At 34.2% G+C, this 26,713-nt stretch overlaps 2 protein-coding genes across 2 annotated transcripts; both read left to right on the top strand.

Moving 5' to 3' along the window:
• The first annotated feature begins 4,652 nt into the window (after positions 1 to 4,652).
• On the top strand, positions 4,653 to 13,132 carry LOC106709526. Its single transcript, XM_045682562.1, has 13 exons — positions 4,653 to 4,753; positions 6,003 to 6,108; positions 6,604 to 6,689; positions 7,139 to 7,287; positions 7,402 to 7,534; positions 7,873 to 7,999; positions 8,546 to 8,613; positions 8,809 to 8,935; positions 9,499 to 9,614; positions 10,615 to 10,806; positions 11,152 to 11,297; positions 12,079 to 12,208; positions 12,874 to 13,132. The coding sequence occupies exons 1-13, from the start codon at positions 4,675 to 4,677 to the stop codon at positions 12,933 to 12,935; spliced, it is 1,521 nt and encodes a 506-aa protein (XP_045538518.1). The 5' UTR covers positions 4,653 to 4,674; the 3' UTR covers positions 12,936 to 13,132.
• A 1,031-nt stretch (positions 13,133 to 14,163) lies between these two features.
• Positions 14,164 to 23,521, top strand: LOC106709495. The gene is made up of 11 exons (XM_045682499.1): positions 14,164 to 14,691; positions 14,767 to 15,867; positions 16,254 to 16,439; positions 16,558 to 16,626; positions 17,250 to 17,351; positions 18,357 to 18,449; positions 19,130 to 19,228; positions 20,041 to 20,189; positions 20,982 to 21,087; positions 22,146 to 22,253; positions 23,277 to 23,521. The coding sequence occupies exons 2-11, from the start codon at positions 14,791 to 14,793 to the stop codon at positions 23,340 to 23,342; spliced, it is 2,055 nt and encodes a 684-aa protein (XP_045538455.1). The 5' UTR covers positions 14,164 to 14,691; positions 14,767 to 14,790; the 3' UTR covers positions 23,343 to 23,521.
• The last annotated feature ends 3,192 nt before the right edge of the window (positions 23,522 to 26,713 follow it).

Below are 26,713 nucleotides of genomic sequence, written 5' to 3'. Positions count from 1 at the left end.
TGAGTGAGGATGGCAGTAGCTCGCGGGGCTTTTTATCGCTGCTACAGCTTACTACAGACCCGCGGCCCGTAACAGGTGGGCGGTGCGGCACAGGAAACCGTGGAGTCGTCGAGTTATATATTTTTTTAATCCAATAACCCTGTATACGAATCTCATAATTTTTTAATCTCATTGCGAAGACAATTTATTCAACGAAAATACTTTTTAAGTGATGATAATTATAGGATAAGTACATAAATAATAAAATAAAACCTCAACTTTAATTTTTTTTAAAAGCAAAAAATTAGATGTTCTCTTTTTCTGAAATATGTTCTAAACGCAACAAAATATAATTCATGTTTTCATTTGAAATAGAATAATTACTATTGCGGCAATATCTCCTAAACCCTCTTTGGTTTCTAAATAATTAAAATCACTGTCTTCTCCATGCCTTTCTGTATCTTACTGCGTTAGTACGTGTAACGCACGTTGCGGGAGCTTTGGGAGCTTCGTAATTAAGCTCGTTCGTGAGATCAGCTTGAGTAAGGCACCACCCGGCTCTTTAAACTTTAATAAACTTGTCGAATACCCGCCCGGCCCGCGCCTTACGATGCTTAACTCGATAAACCTTTTGTTTTTTAATTACCTTCGTACATACATAAATATATAATTTTTAATGTTATCAACCAAAACTAAGATTGTTGATATTTTTATACCGTTGAAGTTAGAGACAAAGATTCAGCCTAAAGCAGGTTTAAATAGTCAATCTAACTAACTGTACGTGGCAGTTAAGTATTTGGGTACCATTAGACAGCTCTTAAACCTTATTTAATTACAATAAAGGTAAAGAAGTTTTTACAAAATATGTATTCGTCTACAACTGCTACGCGTGGGTGCTACGCTACGCCGTCTACGAGCTACGTGTATTAGGTGCTACATTTATCACTGCTACGCAATACTTTTGAAATGCATGCCATTTATGCGCACCATTTTCAGTCATTAAACTCATATTAAAAATATAAATGAAAACTATTTTTCTTGTTATTTTTTTAAATAACAAAAATGCCTTTTTTATTAAGGTATCATATTCGTTCTATCATTCATTTCTGTGGATCATTTATAAACACAATATCTTGTAGTAAAGTGGATGGGTTTATACCATAGGAGTTAATTTATTTTATTCCATACAATTTTACAAAAAAAAACATGTATGCAACTTAATGATGCAGTAATGCTTAAGTTTGTTTTATAACTTAATGCTAAATTAATCAAACAACGCGTGGAATAAAGACGTCTTAAAAAAACAAAGATATTCGATGCGTTCGTTAAGAGTTGACTAATGCCTGAACCATTTTCAAAGTCTAGATAAGTACTGTGCAAATAACTCTTTCTAATCCGATACTTCAATTGTTAAAATACTTGCACTAATTAAACTGACGGAGACATCTTGATACTTTTTACGCTAAAAATGTTTTTCGAAATTGATCGTTTTATTTATTTTCACAACATATTCTTTTAATAATTTTTTAATGTAATATTGTATCAGATTATTAATTTAATTTTACTAATATTTTACATAAATAGTCTAGGATATAGGTCAATGTTCCGATGTGATCCTCGGAAATCCCGGAACCCTTTTCAATTACACTCGAGATTGACCACCGAGGGGGTTTTTGTGGGTCGAATCCTACATAACCCTGTCTTCCTCCCACGGTATATTTTGAAGATATCCACCAGATACCAAAAAAAAAAATAGTTCACTACAATAGACGGACTGTAGGATTCGAACCCATGATTGCAAAATCGGTAGTCGATAGTCAGAACTACTAAGCTATTGGCGTTTTATTTTATAAAATAACAAACAAAACTGAGACTAAACTTAAATGTTTTGTCTATCATTATCAACAACTTATAATAATAATATACAATCATTTAGTTAATATTAAAGATGAAAGAAAAAAAAATACAAAACCATTAGAATTATAAAGGGAACGTTTTATTGGATTGCCTTTTTCTCTTTTCTTCGTTGGAAATTTTGGATGTTTTAAGCAATATTGCGTCAATAACAAAAAAATAAATATCACAAATTGTAACAGTACTTTTTACATGTCTTAAATATCTTTGTCTTAGTCACCTCTTGCATAAATCTTTCCTCCCGCCTCCGAGTCTTACTATATTGCAAGGCATTTATTTAAAAATATATAGTGGTGTTTGATATTGCCAACACTATGTCATTAGTCATCACGATGAAGCTTTTATGACTTTGTTCAATATTTCTTGACTAAAGAATATATCAATGGCTCCTACGAATAAGACTCAATGTGCAAATTGACAACTTTACAGTAAAGGCTCTTAAAGTTTCAACCATGTAGGAAAAGATACCGCATAAACCCCTTTTACTTTAGCAAAAAAAACTCGTTTACACCTGTAAATGTGTATTTGTATTTAGTGTATATTGTTACCTAGACTAAGAGGTAGCTTTTAACAAAAAAAGTAAAAATCATCAATGTGTTACTTTGGCTCTTATACATAGAACCCATCGATGTATACCATCTCTTTGGTAGACAAGGAGTTTTCTTTCTGCTATAGAGGTGGCATACTGGCCACAAATATCTTTGCCTTTTTAGTTAAGGAAAAATTTTGACGAGAAAGAGAATTATGCGGGAAGTCGTTGAGATAAATACGATATTTAGTCATGAATAGCGTTAGTTGGAATTTTTAATGTTTTGTATAAAGTTTTTCAAAAATTTATTTTAACAACGAATAAAGCGTTTTTGACTGCCATTGTGTTGTTTTCAATTTACACAATATTAGACCGAATTTAAACATTTTTAGTTATGTTCGGAGCCTACTCTAACTCAGGGGTGACTTGGCCATATTTAACCATGCTGCCCAAGTGCAGAATTGACTTCACACATATCTTTGAATTTCCCGTCACGATGTTTTCCCTTAACGTTAAGAATGTCGAATAACAGTTACATCATTCAGTTAACATCTGTTAATCGAAAATCGAAAAACTCATTGTTACATGGCGGGATTCGAACCTTGGACCTACAGATTACAAGTCAAATGCTTAGCCCCTGAGATATCGATGCTCATTATTATTTTTGTCAATTTAAAGTGAAGATAGGGCATTATTATATAACTAGCTTTTACCCGCGACTCTGTCTGCGCGGAATAAAAAAAATGCACACAAGATAAAAAAAAAGTTCCTATGTCCGTCTCCTAGTTCTAAGCAGTTCGACCGATCTTGAGTTATAAATAGTGTAGCTAACACGACTTTCTTTCATATATATAGATAAGAGAAGACAAGATAAGATATAAACGATGGTATTGATATTGAATTTAATATTTTTGAAAATAACATTACTTTTTGCCATTTGAGTTGTTTAATTTGTGATAAAGATTATTCACAACAACAAATAGATGATGGATTCGAACCCACTACGTTATTTGAAGGACGACAACAATTGAAGGAGAATTTCTTGTACATTGTTAAGCACTTATAAAATTGTCCTGCGTTCGATCCTTGCCCTGTACTAATGTGTTTTCACCTTTCGAATTTCACATATACATCCGAAGTTCTTGAAATAAAACATCGTGTTGCAACCAGCATATCTGCGAAAAATTTCAACGATGTGTGGTTGACTACGGCCCTTTATTTGATATTGGGAGATCGAGATCGATCGTAAATCGTCGTAAGATAGCGAGGCTTTTAGGAGAAAGACATGTGAGATTTCTACTCACTAAAACCTCCGCGGTGGCTTTCTTTATGTGCGACTGCGAAGGATCCGGAACCTCCAAAGGAACGCACTGAGACCAGAGCAGGCTGTGGCCTAATTTAGGATATGCTCGGGCTCCTAAGCTGATGACAATTTTTGTGAACAAGTTGGTATGCGAAGGTTCCATTGAGGTGATTCAAGAGCTCATCCTTGGGTCATCCCAACATGACATGCATCGCTGACTCATCATTGTGATCATCTATAAAGATTACAAAGGTGTTCTTGTTTTCTAATAACCTTACATTATACACATACAGTGTGTTCCATAATGTTAACGCGTAGGAATTTAAAAGGAATAAGTTTTATTTCGTAAAAATGCTAAGAAATTTAAGTCGAAAATATATTAGACTTATGTATACTTAAGCTATTGAATATTGTATAAGCTATAATATTATGTAAGTTATAGTAATGTTAAAGTTATTCAGGATGTATGAACTGGAATATAATTAATCTTTAGGTATTTATTTCCTTCAAAATATTTTTGCCATTTACAAATTACACATTTTACGCAAAAAATCGTAAATCATAAAACTAAAAAAAAAAAACAAGTCTCGTTATGGCAGCCTTGTCTAAGACTAGACTTTGCTCTCTTACATTATCTGGAGTTAGTTTATCAAAAGACTACTTGCACCTTTTCCATAAAACGAACAAAATATTTATCAATGTACGATACAATTTATAAAATTTTAATCTTATTAAGATACTTTGAGTTAAGTACATCCTGTATACAATTAAATCAAGAAGATTTCATCTTTTGTTATGAGAATTACCATCCTTTTCATTACCTATAAACTATTGTTCTTCGATTTCAATAAGCGTCTATACATTCCAGAAAACTATATTATCCTGCACCTGTGCCAAAGTCAGTTAGTTGTACGAACCGAACCGAACGCAGTGCATTCAACAATCAAACATGTGTTCCAAATTTAAAATATTAATTATTTTTTCTTTCATAACATTGTGTCGTGCCAGTTACAGGGAACAGTACAGAGGTTGTATGTTGTGTTATTTTATATTATTTTCACTGTGTTAAATTGTGTGATCTCGCAGAAAACTATACATGCTTTTATGAGCTATATGCGTTGACTTAGGCTTTTGAGCTATATTTTTTGACTCTATGCTTACATTTGAGTTTAATAATTTCTATATATCATATCTATCTATATATTATATAAAAGGAAGTCGTGTTAGTTATACTATTTATAACTCAAGAACGGCTGAATCGATTTGACTGAAAATTGGTGGGCAGGTAGCTTAGAACCAGGAAAAGGACATAGGATAATTTTTACCCCGTTTTCTATTTTTTATTCCGCGCGGACGGAGTCGCGGGCGAAAGCTAGTTATTTATAAGGATTTTGCCAAACTCTTTGCACCTTTGATAGAAAAATCATACTATGTTTTTCATTTACATCAAAAAAGGTTTTAAAACTAGTTAATCAGTAATCTTAATATGTTTAATACTAGATAACATATTTTAATACTACATATATTAGTTACTTGATTTGCTACTAGTTTTCTCTACTAGATATTTGGACAAGTGGATTTCCACGGCCCAAAACCCTATCCAAAATATATTGACTTTCCTCTTATTCTTTCTTAAAATACTGACATAAAATGTTTTGTACAGGTGTTTCGGCAATGGAAACCCACAAAAAGTCCAGCACATTTTTACACACGCAAAATTTTAAGTACCCACTTATATTCAATCAATTAACAGACGTAGCAAAAGTTTATTTAATATTATTAAACTTTAGTTAAAATTATATGACAATTAAAAAAGCTATAATTTCGCATTTTGGTTGGCAACTAAAATTTTTTTCTTAATATGTTTGTACTTGGCAGATTTTTTATGGTTACGTATCCCTGTTATTTTTAAAGCATATCTGCGAACAATGCCATGTCATTACTTATGTTTAAAAGGAATTTATCATATTGTCATCCGAATACCACAGGAGCACTCTAGTCTCTTGAACATATGACTCCTTTAGTAACCATAAAAACTCTGTATGCGGCAGTAAGATTTGTAGAAAGTCAGTTGTGGCATGTAACCGTTAGATACCACTGCCAAAATACACCTACAAAACTGCAATGGACAAACACGGTTATAAACCAAATGTTTTGTATACATAGAAATCTTATATCAACTAAATAAATAGCGGCAAACGCCTAGAATCAGGTGAACCGATCATTCACATTTCAATTAAAAAAAATATATAATTGACTAGTTTATTATAATTACAGTTCCGCACGAATTCTCTCAGAATTGGGAGACTTATATCTTCAAAGACAAGGAGTATCTCATTCAGAACTTACCTGTCAATTGGGAGAACGCCAAGATATTGTGCCAGTAAGTACACACAGACGAAACTGTATCTGTTAAATGCAATACTTATGTCAATAGAATAAAGTCATTCTTTATCAGATACATATATCTTAATCTTGGATTCTTTGCCATCAGAGATTACAAAAAAAACTAATAGGTAATTAATTCGACAAAGAACTAAATATTTTTTGGTTTAAAAAGTTGACCACTCAATGTGGAAGAAGTAAAATGGAAATTCTATAATCCTGCCTACCTCTCTGTGTGACGAGCGTGATAGTTTATTTAAAACATTGCAAATAATCATGTTAAACAATAAGGTTACATTAGATATATGCAATTTCTATTGTTTTGTGTCAACCTTAACTATAAAGTCCATTTTGAAATATATCGTCATTTAAGAACTGTATCTGACTGTAACCTATTACCGTGAAATTCCACTGCTGTGACACTTTGATGACAATTTTGTTGTAATGTAAACAAGTGTGTCGCCAGTGTAAACCCACACTTTAAATATTACAGAGGACACCATAATGGAAATTTGGCTACACTGGACACAAAGGAAAAAGCCGATTTCCTTGCAGAGGCGTTATCGGAATCCCAATTAGGTAATAACCCTTTTATCAATGTCTAGCATACCCGACAGACGTCTTTTACTTAATTATTGTATAATTTCTTATTAACCTAACCTAAGTTCTTTAATTTTATCAATAGTAAACACAACAGAAAAGGGACATTATTCCATCCGTTCATACATGATACGATGACGGAGGAAAATAGAGATTCATTTTTAAATATGTATATAGAATAAAATTTCCATGTCACAATGTTAGTTACCGCACTCCTCCGAAACGGCTTTACCGATTTTTACCAAATTTTATATGCGTATTCAGTAGGTTTGAGAATCGGCTATCTAATTTTCATACCGCTATTAAGTTTTTTTAACTGCGCGCGGACGGAGTCGCGGGCGACAGCTAGTATGTATATAGAATTAATATTATTTAATTAAAAAAAAAAACTATTAGCAGTAGTATATATAACGAGGCTGTGTATACAGATGTAGACGCAGTGTGGGTGGGCGCACGGCGGGGGTCAAGCGAGGATCCGGAGGGCTACCGCTGGAGCCGCGGCTCTGAGCTGCGCCGCACCGCCGCCGACATACTTAAGAACGAAAAGGACGAAAATGCCGTTAGGCACTACCCTTTGGTCAGTTTTACAAATTATAAAAAAAGAAATTCCGTATTTAAAGATAACAATATTTATTAATAACACCTTGTTTATAAATTTTTATAAGCTATAATAACTTAAATGGTTAACCAGTGGCTGAACCGCACGCACGTGCCTGTGCCGGAGGGCGGCGCTGACTGCGTGGCTTTAGAGCGCGTGCAACACGACAAACCCGTCTTCCTAGACCTCTCCTGTCAGCTGGAGCGACCCTTTGTCTGCGAGAGAGGTAAGATTTAACACTTATGTACTTATTCGTCTGATGTAGTGATACAAAGTTAATCTTTGCCTTTGACACAATAAACGGACACCATTGCAATTGAGACACTTCGATGTATACAATGAGTGTACCTTGTAGAGTGTTTAGTTTAATTCTGCCATTATACTTAACAATCTATTTATGGGAAGTTAAATTATTGAAAATAAAACGTTACAACAATTTATAAAGAAAAGCCTTTTTGCTTTTCTTGTCTCTGTATTTCGGCATCCCTAGGACGGTGCAACTAAAGCGATCACTAGGGCTGTTAAAATAAAACTTTCCATTAACATATGTAATGTTGTATTTAGTCGCGAAGCAGGACGTGGCGGTGCAGGAGCTGCGCACGGTGCGCTGCCGCACAGGTCTCTACCACGTGTACGACGGCCGGCTCAACTGGCACCAGGCAGCCGCCTTCTGCGTCGTAAAGAAGATGTCGTAAGTACTTATAGTTCACACTAAGCTAGTATTTTAAGTCGAGTATCAAGTATGATGGTAACTAAAATATTCTCTACTGCCCAAAAATCGTGTCTATTGTCGCAGTAGGCAACATCTTCAATTGCAGATGTCTATGGACAGCTCTCACTTTGCTATTTCTGGTGACCGCTTGCTCGTTTGCCAGCTTATACTCGTAATATAAAAAAGTAGAGTACAAAAATGAGTGGTGTTTTGCAACTCGACAATGATAAAACCTACGAGTTCGGATTTGTTTAGTAGTTGAGCGAGTAAGCTGCGAGAAGTGGTAGGAAGCGCTACTCGTCCAAAAATCGAATTGGCTCGACTAAATAATGTGCTTCTCTAATCGATTAAATTTTCGTTGTTCAGACACGTTTAGTTACTAAATACTGGCCTAGTACAAAAAAGCCTTACTACTCCTCGTTTCCACTTGCAAACAACTTCTCTACAACTAAGAAGAAAAGAATAAGATAGAGTGAGACTAAAAGAACCTCGAAAAACAGAGTGTTAATTTTGTGTTATTCGTAGGTTAGCAAACATCGGTTCAATGCGGTGCTTAAGGAAATTAGGACTGAGCATGTTGAAGGCTAGACCGAGTAAGTTTTTTTTCTTAAATTAGAAAAATTAAGATTTCAATTTTAATAATGGCAACAATTAATCTGTTTTTTTATTCCATATTGTCTTATTTTAAGTACCTCTTTTGAAATTTGACACCAAAAAGTTTACGTCCATGTGTTCCATCAAAGTTCTTCACTACAAAATTTTCTTCTTCTAAACATGTGTGTGCGCAGGTATCGAGAGCGCATGGGTGGGCGCGAAGGGTAACCTGGGTCATTGGACGTGGATCGACTCCGGTCTTAGCATCTTCCAGATGACCACCTACACTGACATGATGTCCGACATCTGGCCGCCCATGAGGTAATATAAATAGAACATTGTGAAGCGAAAATGTGGCTTGTAATAAGGATAGGCGATGGTAGAGTTCGATGTAATGTACCTACTCTCCACCTAACACTGCGACACTTAAGGGTAGAACGATTACACAAAATCACTAAGTGCAGATTTCGTTTGAAATTTACTTTAAAGGATTGCTTCTGGGATTGCGACACCAAAATCTCTGTATAAACATATCGTCATCCTTGTCATTAACTTTGACAAGACAGTCAACAATATGTTTTAAATGGCGATTCTGATTTCAGAAACTCAGCATCAATGTTTGGATATCTGCTGATTTAAATTGATTTTAATAAATTTAACATCCTTACAAATCTATATATATAAAAGAAAGTTGTGTTAGTTACACCATTTATAACTCAAGAACGGCTGAATCGATTTGACTTAAAATTGGTGGGCAGGTAGCTTAGAACCAGGAAACGGACATAGGATAATTTTTACCCCGTTTTCTATTTTTTTTTATTCCGCGCGGACGGAGTCGCGGGTAAAAGCTAGTAAATACTAATTTCTATATTGTGTTATATCAGAGATAGGTCTACGATAAAGCAGAGTGGTTGTCTGCAGCTGGACCGGCACACGACCAACGATCCAGTGTTCCTAGAGGCGCGCTGCGAGCGGAGGATGCAGTTCATTTGCTACAAAAGTAAGATTACATTATTGTTATAATGTAACAAAAATAATATGTAAATTGTGGCAAGTCCACAGTTTATATAGTTTTCATTGAACGAGATACAAATGTTTGTTTATATTCCTTTGTAGTTAGAAGTAGCTCGCTTGTACTTAACAATAGTGTGAAGACGTCACAATATCGTTAATAAAAAGAGTTTGTTTCTAAAAGTAGTCAATTACATTTTTAGGTTCGTCATATGATAGGTATTGTCAATGTTGTTATTGTGCACTTGTTTTACAACTTTATATATATAGAATTCACTGTCTTTACCTTTGTATTAAAATATTGTGGCTACTTATTTTAAAAGAATGACGAGGATGACAATGTTAAAACAAAAGTGTTGACAATGGAAACCTCACAGTTACGTTGTTAATTACAGACATGTTACGTGATGTTAGTTGTACAGTTTAGCGTTTATTTTCAGATCTGACTGGTTTGTACAGGCCCTCAGAGGCGATGATTGCGCGCGCGCATTACCTCGAGTTAGGGCCACCGGACGAGAGTGAGTGCCTGTGTGTTTGCGCGAATACCTAAGGCACTGTTATATATCCTGTGCAGTAGACTCGTCTAGTTACTCGTAGAACATATCGGAGTCGTTTTTATGTCAATCTTAATTCGTTTGTTATGTAGATTGGAGGAAAGTATAAAAATAGTGTCTATGTTTGCGCAAATACTAAGGACACTATGCTACTAATGCGCAGTCACATGAGAAGTACTCCGTCAAGCGTCTTACTCTCAGTATAAGGGTGTATAAGAACGCTGCTATGACGTCACTGTGCTCAGATCTCATGTTATTGTGCACGAGTAGCGTTAATATTAGATTATAGATACTAGATGTAATGTAACAACGGATATTAACATTTGCACGGCAATGATAGATTTGAAATTACATTATTTTTATTTCTATCATTGAAATATATTTAACAATAATTAATAAATAATTTTATATTTTCTGTTGGACGTATGTTTGCAGGCGTACCCGGTATGCGACGCCCGATACCAATCCCTAGCGATGACAACTATTATTACGTATTGGTGCGTCAGCTGTACTACTGGCAGCACGCCTACGAGAACTGTCTCAAGCTGAACGGAACGCTCGCCAGTATTGACAGCAACGAAATTCTGGTGCAGTTACTCCTCGTCATGGGGGAAAACAAGGATGAACGTGAGTGATTCAGTCATACGGATCGCCATCTAGTGTCCAAAAGATGTAGCTGTTGGAAAGCTGAGTACTGCCACCTGGCGATCAAATGTTGAACTATAAGCACCTACCGACATCTAGTGCAGAATCGTAAAAAGACTAAAGCAGCACCAATTAATGTCAGGATAAAATGAAATAGCGCCATCTATTTTCAGATTATATAACCAAGAAACGACACCATTTAGTTCTGAATTTCAACTAATAAAAATGTATGAAATATATATATAAAAAAAAATCAAAATAATTACGTTAATTATAACATCATCAAAATAATTAGTTTAAATTAACTTATTGTTTTAAAATATTTAGCCGTTGAACACATTTGGATCTCCGGCCGTCTGAACATGACAAAGGACCCCAATTCGGACCTGGTGACGTACGCCTGGCAGAACCCCATCACCGGCAAGAGGATCCCAGACTCCAAGAGCGAAGGGGAAGCCTTGTTCGCGTCTTTCGTAAGTCATTATTATCATCATCACCACCATCATCTGTTTGTATCAGTTCTCTGCTGGACATTGGCTTCCCCAATGCCCACAGCATGCGGATCACCGCACACTGGACCCGGGGACTCCCTGCCATCATCACAAGATTGCCACTCGACCTGAGAGGATGACTTCAGATACTTCTACATACCAAGATATTACTTCCCAACCTGAAGTTGATAGCTCTTCATATGTAAGTAAAATTTCAAATAGGCCGTTGAGATGAATTTCTGCTCAAGACAACAAGGTATGGTATCACTAGAAACAAATCTATTATCTTATATAGTTACGATGCTTAACATCCATACCCTTTTTCATATTTCACCCTTCATTATTTAAATTTAAGCATAGATTATATAATAAGAGCGTCGGTGGCTCTGGTTAAGCACTTGACTTGCAATCTGCAGGTCCTGGGTTCGAATCCCGCCATGTACCAATGTGTTTTTCGATTTACATAATATGTACATTTATCCGACGTTCTTACGGTGAAGGAAAACATCGGGATGCTGCACATATCTTAGATGAAATTCAATGATATGTGTGAAGTCAACCCGCACTTGGTCAGCGTGGTTGACTATGGCCTACACCCCTAACTTGGGGTAGGCTCTGAGCCCTTTGGTGGGGACGTATAGTGAGCTGATGATGATAAATAAAATCCAATTTTTCTCTGAATAGCTTAATTTTGATTTAATAAACCTCATTTGATACTAGACGTTAATGAAAAAGTTACAATATTTGATTTTAATGTTACCAGATGCTACCATGGCTGGACGAGGAGTTCTCCATGGACAACCCATGCCTGAACCTGGACCGTCAGGACCATCTCAACGGTTTGGTCTATGGCATGTCCTGTGATACTCCGCAATACTCCATATGCATGATTGGTAAGAATATTAGTTTTTAACTTAATTCACTTTAGAAAGACAAAGAATATCAAATATTCAAAATAACTGATAAGTACGAGTATATTTAACAGTACTGAAGTAAATGAGATGTGCTAGGATTTTGACAAAATAATCTTTTATTCCCTTGCTGTATTAAGTAATTTGATTGTATTAAAGTGAACTGGCAGCGAAATTTCCTGGCGCAGAAAATGTTAGATTACAAAACATTGTTTTCGGTCATGAGTTAACTTGTGATGCGTTTTCCTTCACATCGCTGTTGTTTTCTCTGTTGGCGATCATACAGTGCAATTGTTAGTCAGTATAACGCAAGCTGTTTCAGACCCGCCAAGTCTTTTGTTATAATATTTAATAATTGAAAAAATTAAAAAAAAAACGATGACGGAACGTAATGAAGAATCTTTCAATTCAGTCATTTTTCAGTAAAATTGGAAGTCAGTAAAACTTTATATTCAATTACTATCCTTGAACTCTTACCACATTTTATAAGCTAAACATCAGTATTTCCGAGGGAAATGCTTTGCATAATCTTCACACCAGAATTTAAGTAGTTATGTTGGATTCTCCCCAATAAGGAGTATATCCACAAAACCTCTCCTCCTATGAAATTTAAATATTAGTCTAATAAGTGAATTATTTTATTCCAGAAAAAAACCCTCCAAAGACTGGATCCAAAGAGAACATGATAGAGGGGAATTATTCTACCTAACATTTCACCCCGGTGTTGATTCTACTTCTGTTGCAGAATATACAGACTTTATATAACTTTCAATGAACATAATAAAACCATTCAACAATAACTCTTGTTTTAATTTGTTTCCAATATTACTACTAGATTTTTCAAGCCCCATAAATAATCTCTAGTCTCTATCCATTTGTGCTTAAAGTTGTTAAATACATTATGCAAATATTTTACATAGAAAATACTTATAGAAGAGAATACAATAAATTTTAAGTTCAGATGAAAACATTCATTTTTTTTTTGTTAATTAACCTTAAAATTTAAGTTTATATCACATTATAGTATAATTAGAATAAAAGAAGTAACCATATTCTTTAAATAACACTAGAAAATATGTCCCTTTATGTACCACACATATTTTGTGTCCTGCTACAGTTATAGATTGACTTGATATTTTAATATTAGGATTCAATTGACACATACTACTTAGTTATTTCTTCATTATACGATTCATGTCCATCCATTGCTCGTTTATATTCGTAAGTTGTTTACAATTTTCATTCAGAGTCGTAAGATTTTTTTTGAATGTCCGAACATGGTTCAAATAGGCGCGTAAACTTTCGTTCATAGCACGTACGCCTTCTATTTCTTGCATTAGTTCAGCCGTATTCTGCAATGAGAAATTTTGCATCAGATTTGGGTACTGTTTGATACTATTATCAGCTATCGTACTATGTTTAATAAACTTGATCGTACTTCGCCTTTGTTGGAATTAAATGATTTAGTTGACATTTTGCGTTACAAATAATATACAAAAACGTTTGTTATATCTTCTACACGAACTTTCCGTTTACTTTTACTAACTTTTACTTAATGATAACTATAACTCACTACTTAAAATTAAAATCAACCGACAACAAAAATAACATTCAAATTGTTTTTTTAATTTTTCTGAAGGGCAACCAATAAATCAATAAAAGTATACCTGCCATAAAGCCAGTCTGAATTTTTAATTTTCATTTTTTGGTGAATATTGAAAATATGAAAATAAAATCTTAATACATTTTCCCAAATGTAAAACCACATAACAACATAAATTGAATGTGAAAAGCTAAAGCTAAATAATTATTTTATAATCTTAATGATGTATTTCTTATTGACTTTTTTTCTTTGATTTGAGCAATGACAAAACGCATGCGCTGCGAAAAGTACGCCATCTACAGCCAAAACCAAATCAAGCAGAAAATAGGAGAGTGTCCGCCATTTTGACATTTGTTTAGCTTTGTGTTCCGCAACTAAATCCATCATGTAATGTCGATTTAAATGCTAACTTAGCTAACAAATCAGTGATTTCATTAGTACAGTGATAATATTAATCATAAACCTAACATTAATTCAAAAGATATATTTCTGCTGATTGGCGCATAAATCAATAATGTACCAGTGCCGCTTTTCTATTTTCACGTTTGTTAAAGTTATTTTCGTTTCCCGTCGATAAATTGTGTCTTGATTTGAAGCAATAATCTTTAAGTCATTTATTTAATTAAATCAATATCCAATACAGTGTAAAACTGTAGAAAACAGTTTTGTAAAAAAAAAGGCGCGAAGATTTTTGCCGCGCCGATTTTTAGGAGCGAACGAAATAAACCATTTTGTCATCTAAGAAAAACAGTTTAAGTGAAGTTCTTCGTAAAACTGAATTTGAAAAATGATATGTCTCCTTTCAATACTATTGCATTTTCAATATTCGGGGCATATTGTTTGGTAAAAAGAGAGAGTTCATGTGAGTGTTGATTAGAGTCATCTAAACATATTTTCTATGTTTATGTTGTCTTACTTATGAATTGAGGTATTTCAGGTTAAGTAGGCTATTTAACTTGCGATGCGGCTAAGAAGTCGAAAAAGGGAGCGACCGCTCCCAATTATAAAGAAGGCCAAAACCACTAAAACTCGAAAATTTAAAGATTCATCAACTTGGAAGAATATTTTAAGGCGTACGGCGGCTAGAAATGAGTCTGTCCAACTTAGCGGGTCTCTGCTATCTATCGGACATCCTAAAAGAAATTTAAAAACTAAGCCAGCAAGGATTAAAACAGCAATCATGGAAAGATCAGGGCAAGTGTTAAACAAGAAGCAAAAGCTTAAAGATGATGGTCCCAAGAAACCGATCTTCCAGACGGTGGTACGGAACTCTATGAAGGATGTGTCGTCGAGTTTGGTGAAAACAACAAAATCAATGCAAAATGAGAAAGTGTCAACAACGTCTAAAATAAAAGGAAATGATGTGCGCACAACGAAAGGTGTTCAGCTACGTCACAGTTCTCTCAACAGGGAGATGGTTCGTTCAGATGTTGTATCCGCAACTATATCACCCCGTAAAACAAGACGGATTGATAAGACTGACAAATCTGCATCATTGAATAGTTCACCAATACGTAAAGTACGTCAATTGGGAATACCATCTCAGAAAGTTAAATCAGCATTGAATGCTACGAAGGAAAGTCCTAAAAAGAAATGTAAAGCCAAGGAGCCACTTGTTCCGGAACAAAATAACTGGAGTAGCGTAGACGATGACGTTACAATGTATGAACCACATACAACTACAAATGACTTGGTGAAAGAAGATTCTGACTCAGAAACTCAAGTAGAGTCTTCAGAGCTATGTTTGCCAAATGATTGTCTAAATGACTTCATGGCTATAGCAGAATGTGCGGGTTTGATCAACGAAAGACTACCAGCTGATGATGAGGATATAAACTTCTTAGCTGATAAAGCTGCTAGGGTGATGACTACGGAGAAAGATGATGAAAAGAAGTTGCCTCGGAAGAACTCTGTGGATAAAAGACTGATGAAACGAAGGAAGTCCAGCAATGACTTAGAGATGTATCAGCCAACGTCTACCACTGATGATTTAGATGTTTGCACCAATTTCCTAACCAATGGAGATAAATATGTGCAGGTACATATATGTTTTTTTAATTAAAGATTAAATATATTAAATAAAAACTATCTACTAATTTTAAAATTATTATTGAATAACTCTTTCTTAGTGTTTTTTTTAAATAAGAATTAAAAAAAAGTGTGCATTGATGTAAACTTGTCATATTACAACTGAATGAAAATTAAAAACAACTTAAGTGACCATTTTGGAACATTTCTACTTCTTCTTATAGTGCCATCTTCTTTCAAAGGTCGGCGATCATTAAGGCATCTTGTACCCTTGAGACAGCGGCTCTTAAAAGTAAACCGAATTTTGACAAAAATTTGTTAATTATTAAGCAGTATTGTAAATTTTTCTACATGTGTTTTAACAAAAACTCACAGTAAGCCAATATTGTAACACAGCCGGACTTTGTGTCAATGTTGGAGCAAGATGGATATGTGCGCGACCCGGAGTGCGAGATCTCCTCCACATGCACGGACACACAGGGCACAGCTATAGAGAGTCTGGAGGCGTTGTCCGCACGGAGCCCTAGTACCGGTTTCCTCGCTGAGATCAGTCAGAGTCTTGTCGCAGAAGCTGCGGGTTGGGTAAGTTAATTGTGTTCAAAGAATTATTGATGTTCAAATTTCCTAGAGAATATTTTGATTACGAAAAAAAAAAATTATGATTCTTTTTTTTTTCAAATTGTTTTTTTTTTTTTTACAGAATGGCACAGAAATTGTACCTGATGATCCTAGTATGGTCTGTCATGATGACCAATCTGCCAATGTTGAGGTAAGTTTTTTTTTTATATGTTCACTTAAAACGTTTTTGAAAAACATTAAAAAATTACATATTTTTTTATCAGATTTAAAAAAAACTATCTTACCCGCGACTCCGTCCGCGCGGAATAAAAAAAAGAAAACGGGGTAAAAATTATCCTATGTCCTTTTCCTGGTTCTAAGCTACCTGCCCACCAATTTTCAGTCAAATCGATTCAGCCGTTCTTGAGTTATAAATAGTGTAACTAACACGACTTTCTTTTATATATATAGATATTGAAAATTGACTGACAAGCCGGTTGCAGATATACAATACAGAAATAGGATTTTTTTTTCTTTTCTTATACTTGTATGCTGAGAAATCAAATTGTTTCAAAGAAATATAGTTTATTGTAGAGTCAAATTTAATGATAAATGATATTTACACTTTTTGTCTGCTTGACAATGTCATTTATTGTCTATGAATTTATTTTGTAGTTTAAATTGTTGAAATAAACATCTCTATTTTTTATACGTCCATAATTAAAGCCTTATAAAAATAGATTATTTAGATAGGTTTGTTATAATTTTTAATTTCAATTAAATTGAACTATAGTTAAATAAAATTTTGTAGTATATTAGTTGTTATATTGTTAGGAGGAAGGTCTGGATGTGATATCTTCTTGTGGCAACCGAGTAGACTGTGAGCAGATATCCTCCTGGGTGGACGCATTTGATCCCTATCTATTTATTAAACAGGTAAATTATCTTACTAATATTATAATATAATGTTTGGATGGATGGATGTTTGAAGGTATCTCCTTAATGTCTTAATAGATCACGAAATTGCAGGAATTGTCCTCGCTCAGTGAAATATCACGACCTTACAGAAGACAGACGTCAAGTGGAAGTGATTCCAACTACAGTCTGATGAGTGTGGTGATGGAGGACTCATTTTAGTCCTCTTCCCCTTCTCATCCTTTTCTTGTAAGGAAGGGATGGGAAGGGGAGGTGAATTTGATGGAGGAGATGCATAGGAAGGTTAAATCTTTTTGTGCGTTTCCTTATTCTTCGATTGAGGGTGGGCAACACATCTGCAATTGTGAATGTCTATGGACAGCGGTCGCTTCGCCATTTCGGCGAATTCATGCGGCCGCTTGCTCATTTGCCACCTTGTAATATATAAAAAAAAGATATAGAATATAGTCTGGAAGAACACATAGTTTACTAATTAATTTCTTCATTCTACTACATTCTATTGATGTTGTATTAAAATGTATAGAGCTGAAACAAACACAATTTACAGTTGGTTTATATAATTTGTAAATATTTAATTAAAATATTCATATAAGTTTCCAAAGCATCAGATGAACAGTTTTTAAATTACACGAAATGAAGTTATTCAAATAATTAACTTAACAAAGTTACATATAAACAAAAAAGCAATGAGATTGAATGTGGATGGATATAAAGGTGGAGGAAGACCAAAGAAAGTATGGATGGATTGTGTGAAAGAGGATATACGTAAGAAGGGGGTAAATTCAGATATGACAGCTGATAGAGATGTATGAAGACGTACATACTGTGCCGACCCTCCATAGAGATAAAGGCAGGTTGATTATGAACAAAGTTAACATACAAACAAATAAGTTAACAATTTATGTTTAATTTGTGATAAATATATCTCAATTTCTATATAACTTAGTATTAAATATGATTACATTTAAGAACATTAGACAGTAATATAACATCTTTTGGTGTCAGTTGCCACCGTTGGAGAGTGTGTCAACTCGTGCACTACGAGCTCGATACCCTGCATTACCTCTCAAGACCAGGACCAGCCCCGACTTCAGTCTTGTAAGTTTTAACACATCTTACACACTGTATATTAAACTAGCTTTTACCCGCGACTCCGTCCACGCGGAATATAAAAAAAATGCACACAAGATAAAAAACGTTCCTATGTCCGTCTCCTAGTTCTAAGCTTATGAGTTATAAATAGTGTAACTAACACGACTTTCTGACTATATATATATAGATTGTTTAAAATTTCGTGAGACATAATAATTAATTAATTAAGAATGGTTTAACTCAAATGTGATTGACGGCACCGACTAGTTTCGGACCCGTTGTGGGTTCATCATCAGGGCGATTGTTTATTTTGAGGAAGATGGACCCTCAACGGGTCTGAAACTAGTCAGTGCTGTCAATCACATGTGAGTTAGACTGTATATTGCTGTTTAATCCAAAGAACTGTTTGGAACAATTCCAAAAAAAAAACATATTTCATACATATAATGTATTTGCTTTTTTAATTTTTGTCCGTCTATTTGTATGTTTGTCCGCAAGGATGTGTTTGGGTAATATCCATAATGGGTAGACCAATTTTGACAGGACTTTAATGGAAAGGTAGTGGATACATGTGGTCTTATTATAGGCTTCTTTTTTATTATCATGCAGACAAAGTCGCGGGCTATCGCTAGTTTGATGTATAAAATTTTGTATAAATAATTTGAAATATGTTGGTATGTGTTCAGGTGCTGGATCTGGATGAAACTCTGGTGCATTGCTCGCTGCAGGAGCTGCCCGATGCCAGCTTCCACTTCCCTGTTCTCTTCCAGGACTGCAGATACACGGTCAGTATATCCCCCTCCTTCCACCACACATACACGGTCATACAACAATCTGTGCCATCACAATACCTGCCTAATCTAATATCTAGCTTTTGGGGTTGCTTTAATCTACTTCTATATTACATTACAGTTTTCTTTCAACAAATATCTTTCTATTGTTAAAGCTATTCCAGCACTTGCTTATTTAAGTCTTCTTTTCCTTAACAACTCTTTCTTATAAGGAAAAGATGGGAAAGAGAAATGTAGTTGACGAAGGAATGGACGCATAGGAAGGGGAAATATTCTATTCCCTTCCTCCGTCGACTAAGAGTAGGTAATGCATCTGCAATTACGGATATCTACGGGCAGAGGTAGCTTCGTTATTACCTTATAAAAAGATTGAGTGTTAAGTAAAAGAGAACAGCACAACTTACAACTTAACAATTTTCTAGTGAAAAGATTCTATCCAAGGTTATAAATCTTTTGTTTCCTAGAAATAGTCAAAAAAGGAAAAATAAAAATTTCAATTCGACATTAATAGTTGGTTTATGAGGCCAAATATCTTAGTTTAAAACAGGGATCCCCAAACTATTTTGGACAAGTGACCCCCTTTTCCAAAATGAACCGTTACCTCAGACCCCCCATGGTCAAATTACCTACTTTTAAGATCAATTATTATTATTAATTCTGACTTAGGTCAATAGAAGACAGAGTGAGAATTAACAATGCTTTAAGTTTGGGAATCCTTGGTCCAAAACATTGTTATCTTTGGACAACGATTACTGTCTCAATAACCGATGTGATTGTTTGAAATGTATGTATGTATGTATTCGTAGGTTTTCGTACGTACTCGGCCACATTTCGCGGAATTCTTGTCCCGTGTGTCTCGTACATACGAAGTGATCCTGTTCACGGCCAGCAAACGAGTCTACGCTGACCGTCTGCTAAACTTGCTCGATCCAGCCCGGAGATGGATCAAGTATCGGTATGTTATAACTTATTATATTACTTAAATAACTTGGCAATTCATATTATAAGTTATGTAGAACTTAATGTAAATTGGTGTGCAGAGGGATAAATGGGAGGGAACTGGGTTAAGGTCAGCCGTCAAAAGAATTTAAATATTTGAATTGAAACATACAAACAAATTAATTTTACCTATTACCTTTTGAGGTTGTAAATACTTTTTTTTTTTTTTTTTAATAAAAAAAATTCTAAAAACCTATCCAAAAATTTTACTTTTAAAGGCTTTAAACATGGACTTTTTAATTTTTTTTAGTAATAAAGAATAAAAAAAACATATAACCATATAAAGAACTCACTACTGTAATTTAGCATAAGGAATATATAAAACTAAATATGCAATGAAATGTACACTGAAAAAAAAAGGAAGCAAGTGCCTAAATATCGTTTACTGTAGTAATTAAAGAAACAAACTTATAAAACGACATGTTATAATAATTAATTTAAATATTAAAACGTACCAAAATATATACATAGACAATAAATGACATTGTTGTCATAACATTTTAGTAGGAGACAATAATGTCTCTTCATTTAATTTTTTTTTTTATTGAAGACTAGCTTTTACCCGCGACTCCGTCCGCGCGGAATAAAAACAATAGAAAACGGGGTAAAAGTTATCCTATGTCCGTTTCCTGGTTCTAAGCTACCTCCCCATCAATTTTCAGTCAAATCGATTCAGCCGTTCTTGAGTTATAAATAGTGTAACTAACACGACTTTCTTTTATATATATAGATTAATTATAACTTACAGCTTGTTCCGAGAACATTGTCTGTTGGTGAATGGCAACTATGTGAAGGACCTCAGCATCCTTGGTCGTGATCTTCGGAAGACAGTCATCGTTGACAACAGCCCACAGGTGATATAAACAAACCATTATTACATTTATAGCAGGATTTTTAGAAATAGGAAATAGGCTTATTTACACAAATCATCAGCTAACTATACATCCCCACTCAGGCTCAGTCTACCCTAAGTTAGGGGTGACTAGACCATAGACAACCAGAGTCAAGTGCGGGTTGACGCTCCCATCGAATAATCCTGTAATGCACTCTTACCGGGTTCTTGGTTTTCCCTCGAATTCGACATCTGAAGGTTCTATTACACTTAGTGAATTTTTTATATTTTTCTTAATGTTAATTACGGAGATAAAAAGTCATTATTGAAACAGATTTTTTTTATATCCGGTATTATAATTTTTCCTTCATAGCACAGAATACGTCCGGAATATATGAATGAAAATTAAATTTAATGTAGCTATAAAAATTATCTTTATTTTGGTATGTAAAAGATTCTTGTACAATAATTATTGATGAAGTTATTAAAGAAATACGGTTTTTTGCTTCTGAAAAATTAGATTTTTCCTATTACGGGGTTATTCGGTGGGGGGGGCCTTGATATGTATTATTGAATTGCTTCTCAGATATGTGCAGCATCACGATGTTTTCCTTCATCGTAAGAATATAGTTATTACTCTTAAGGTTACAGTTGTACAAATAAAGTTGTAGTAATTATTTGTTCAGACAATTAACTTAAATATGGTAGACGTCAGCAACAACATCAGTTGCAGGAATTGTCCTCGCTCAGTGAAATACCACGACCTCACAGAAGACACGCCTCAAGTGGAAGTCATTTCAAGTACAGTCTGATGAATGTGGTGACGGAGGACTCATTTTAGTCCTTTTCCTTCCCACCCTTTTTCTTATAAGGAAAGGATGGGAAGGGGAGGTGGATTTGATGGAAGAGATGCATAGGAAGGTTAAATATTCTCTTTTTGTGTCCTTCGTCGATAGAGGTTAGGCAACGCATTTTCATTTGAGAATGTCTATGGGCAGCGGTTGCTTCGCCATTTCGGCGAATTTATGTGGCCGCTTGTTTGCCACCTTGTAATATAAAAAAATAATGTAATATTTACAGGCGTTTGGTTATCAATTGGAGAATGGTATACCAATAGATAGCTGGTTTGTGGATCGCAGCGACAACGAGCTGCTGAAACTATTGCCTTTCCTTGAACATCTTGCTACAGTAAGTATTTCATTTATTATCAAACTAGCTTTTACCCGCGACTCCGTCCGCGCGGAATAAAAAAATGCACACAAGATAAAAAAGTTCCTATGTCCGTCTCCTAGTTCTAAGCTACCTCACCATCAATTTTCATCTAAATCAGTTCGACCGATCTTGAGTTATAAATAGTGTAACTAACACGACTTTCTTTTATATATATAGATTAAAGCACTTGATGAGTAAAAGTATGGTAGTAAAAAATTCAATATGGCCGTCATTACAAAATGGCGTCATCATTTCACTATACGTCCCCATTGAAGGGTTTGGAATTTACCCCAAAGTTAGGGATGACTAGGCCATAGTCAACCACAGCCTAGTATGGATTGACTTTATATATATCATTGAATTTCTTCGCAGATATTTGCATCACGATGTTTTCCTTCATCTTAAGAATGTCGGATAAATGTATATATGTAAATTAAATAACATTTGTATATGACGGGATTCGAACCTAAGACTTGCAGATTGCAAGTTAATTGCTTAACCAATGAACCATCGATGCTTACAAAATGGTTTGACAATTTTGTACAACCAATCTCAATATGGATATCAAATGAAAGGGTTAAATGTGTAAAGTGTACACAAAATTCCATACATTGTGTACATTGAATAATTCCAAGATGGACGTTATTACAAAATGGCGGATGATATTTTTATAATTATTATAAATTTAAAAAATTATTTTTAGAAAATTATTATAAATATATAAACAGAAACGTGATTGAATGTGGATGGATATAAAGGTAGAGGAAGACCAAAAAATGTATGTATGGATTGTGTGAAAGATATGTGTAAGAAGGGGGTAAATTCAGATATGACGGCTGATAGAGATAGAGATGTATGGAGGAGTAGTACATACTGTGCCTACCCTCCATAGAGATAAAGGGCAGGTTGATGATTAATTGACTTTTTTTTTATATTATGTATTTGTTATATACTAATTTTTTTATGTATTATTTCTAAATGTGTGTCTAATTTTTTCAGAAAGATGACGTAAGGCCATACATCAGAGACAAGTACAAACTATTCAGTTATCTGCCACCGGACTAACTGACAAAGCAACTAATTTTATTATATATACTTATATGCACCTTTATTACATAAGTATACTAGCTGTTGCACGTGACTTTGTCTGTGTGCAGTTAAAAAAAATTTAATAGGGATATGAAATATAGATGTTAGCCCTAATCTCAGATCTATTGAATATGGATTTAAGATTTAATTAATATCGGTCAAGTCAAAAATGTTTTATTGTATAGTTTCTTCTAAATTAAAAGTTAAATTTTGTAAACAACTAACTTAATTAATAACAGCTTAACTTAACTAAACTTGTAATTGAAGGCACAGACTAGTTTCAGCCCCGTTGGGGGTCCTATCTTCAAGATAAACACTAGCCCTCAAGATGGGCCCGTGAAGGGTCCAAAAGTCGGTGCTGTCAATTATAAGTGATTTAAGCCGTTATTAATTAATTTATTATTATGTCTCATGAAAGAAACAATTTAAAGGCTAACTATTTTATATATTATTTGTTAATCTGAAATTATTGATCTGTATTAATATAAAGAAGAAAGATTTGTTTGTTTGTATCTGAAAGTATTTGACTGATTTGAAGGATTTATTTTACTATAACGCTACGTTAATTTCGGGTGACTTTACCTATATTTATTACTAGATTTTTTTAATACTATTCGGACGAAGTCACAGGCAACTGTTAGTTTATATAAAGTTGGTTTTCATATATTTTAAAACAAAAGTGGATTTTTTTTTGTACTAAATATATTATTTACTATAAAAATATTTACTTAAATGTAGACATTTTTTTTAAATTTCGTTTTTTTTTTTTCATTATTTAAAAATCTTTGTAAATTACGTCCATTGTAATATTCTGTCAGATTTATTTGCTTTAATGTTGGTATATTTTATGGATTTCCTTCCTATTGTTATTATTTATATATAAGATTGTATTAAAATATTGTATTTGTGTTAAATATTTTATAGTTTTTTCGTGAAATTGTAAATTTTTTTATGTTTTTGTCCGGTTTTTTTTATGTATTAATTTGATAATACAGTCAAAACCGTTTATAGCGACATCGTTTAGAACAACATACCGGTTAAATTGACCAAAATCAAAAGTCCTGGCTGAATCTTATTACATATCTTTCCTATTAATACCTGTCACCGGTTGTTACAACTATCGGTTTTTACGACTCAATATGAGTAGTCCCTTCGATGTCGTTATAACAGATTTTGACTGTACATATGAAGTATGTTATTTTGTATGGAGATTAATTTTTTATTTAAAACATTGATGTCATAAGGAATTTAACAATTATGAAATATAGAAAATCGATTTTTTTATGAAATTAATGTAAAAAAAAACCATTTTGATTATCCATTTTTATTATCAAATTAATTATAAAAAAACGGACAAATTACAAATTAATGAATTTATATGTTTCTTAAATCAAGCAACAACTAAACCTTAGTAACTTATTAGATGTCGCCCGCGAATTTAAAAAAAATATATGTAGTCTATGTGTTCTTCCAGACTATGTTCTACATCTGTGCCAAATTAAATCTAGATCTTTTGAGCCTTTCTGGAGATATCTTCAAATAAACATCCATCTAAACCAGTGTTTCTCAAAGTGGGCGATAACGCCCCCTTGGGGGCATTTGAAACCTTGAAGGGGTCGTTAAGGGGCCCGAAAAATGGGGGGGCATTGAAATTAATTAAAGTTATGAAATTGTGGTTTTTAAGTTTTAAGGCTGAATAAAAATTTGGGGGCTCTGAAATATAATTGATTTTCAAAGGGGGCGGTGAAAGAAATAAGTTTGACAATCAATCTAATGAAAGACAATCTTCTAACATCCATCCATCCAAACATTCGTATTTATAATATTAGTAAAATAGATACATAATTCGCAATTAATATTTAAAGTTAAAAAAAAGGACTTCGGAAATCTTTTGTTATAAATTCTCTCAGTGTTTTATCATTTAAAAAAAAAAAAACTACATCTATAAGTTTTATGTCTTAGTAAATATTATAAATGCGAATGTTTGTATGGATGGATGTTTATTTGAAGGTATCTCCGGAACAGCTCAATAAATCTGGATGAAATTTGTCACAGATGTAGAACATAGTCTGGTAGAACACATAGACTACTAAGTTTTTTTTAATACCACGCGGATAGAGTCGCAGGCGACATCTAATCTATGATAAAACTTTCTGTTTCTGAAATGTTTCTGTTTTAAATGTTTTGCCAATGAAAACGGTAACATAGACAAGATAATTGATGTTTTAAACATATTAAAGAGATTTCAGTTTAAATATAATATTATACAAGTTTATCTTCTAAATATATTCCACTATTTGCAGGACAAGATAGTATTACAGTGTGTTTTCACTGTTGAAAAACATGTATAAAAACATGTTATCAATCTGTAAAAAATTGGATATGGTATGTTTTGTTATTATTTTTTTGGCATAAGAATATATATTTGTTTAGTTATACTTGAATTTGCGATTTTTCTCAGTGTTTTTACCTTTATGGTATATATTTACAGTTGAACCTTGATAAGCGAGAGTCATTGTCCGGTCTGGATTAACGACCTTCATAAGCGAGAGTCATTGTCCGGTCTCGATTAACCACCTTCATAAGCGAGAGTCATTGTCCGGTCTCGATTAACCACCTTCATAAGCGAGAGTCATTGTCCGGTCTCGATTAACCACCTTCATAAGCGAGAGTCATTGTCCGGTCTCGATTAACCACCTTCATAAGCGAGAGTCATTGTCCGGTCTCGATTAACCACCTTCATAAGCGAGAGTCATTGTCCGGTCTCGATTAACCACCTTCATAAGCGAGAGTCATTGTCCGGTCTCGATTAACCACCTTCATAAGCGAGAGTCATTGTCCGGTCTCGATTAACCACCTTCATAAGCGAGAGTCATTGTCCGGTCTCGATTAACCACCTTCATAAGCGAGAGTCATTGTCCGGTCTCGATTAACCACCTTCATAAGCGAGAGTCATTGTCCGGTCTCGATTAACCACCTTCATAAGCGAGAGTCATTGTCCGGTCTCGATTAACCACCTTCATAAGCGAGAGTCATTGTCCGGTCTCGATTAACCACCTTCATAAGCGAGAGTCATTGTCCGGTCTCGATTAACCACCTTCATAAGCGAGAGTCATTGTCCGGTCTCGATTAACCACCTTCATAAGCGAGAGTCATTGTCCGGTCTCGATTAACGACCTTCATAAGCGAGAAACTCGAGTTAGAAACCTCCATAGGCGAGAATAATATAGCGGTTACTTAGACTCTCGCTTTCTTACCCATCTTTGTCTTACCACCAAACATAATTCCAACAACTCTTAAGGTCATAAAAACAGAATTGATGGACTTTTTTCATATTTGACACCGTA

The sequence above is a fragment of the Papilio machaon genome, chromosome 19 (assembly GCF_912999745.1).
Source record: "Papilio machaon chromosome 19, ilPapMach1.1, whole genome shotgun sequence".
Taxonomy (NCBI): domain Eukaryota; kingdom Metazoa; phylum Arthropoda; class Insecta; order Lepidoptera; family Papilionidae; genus Papilio; species Papilio machaon.
Note: the sequence above shows the minus strand (reverse complement) of the source record. Positions and strands in the feature narration are given on the sequence as shown.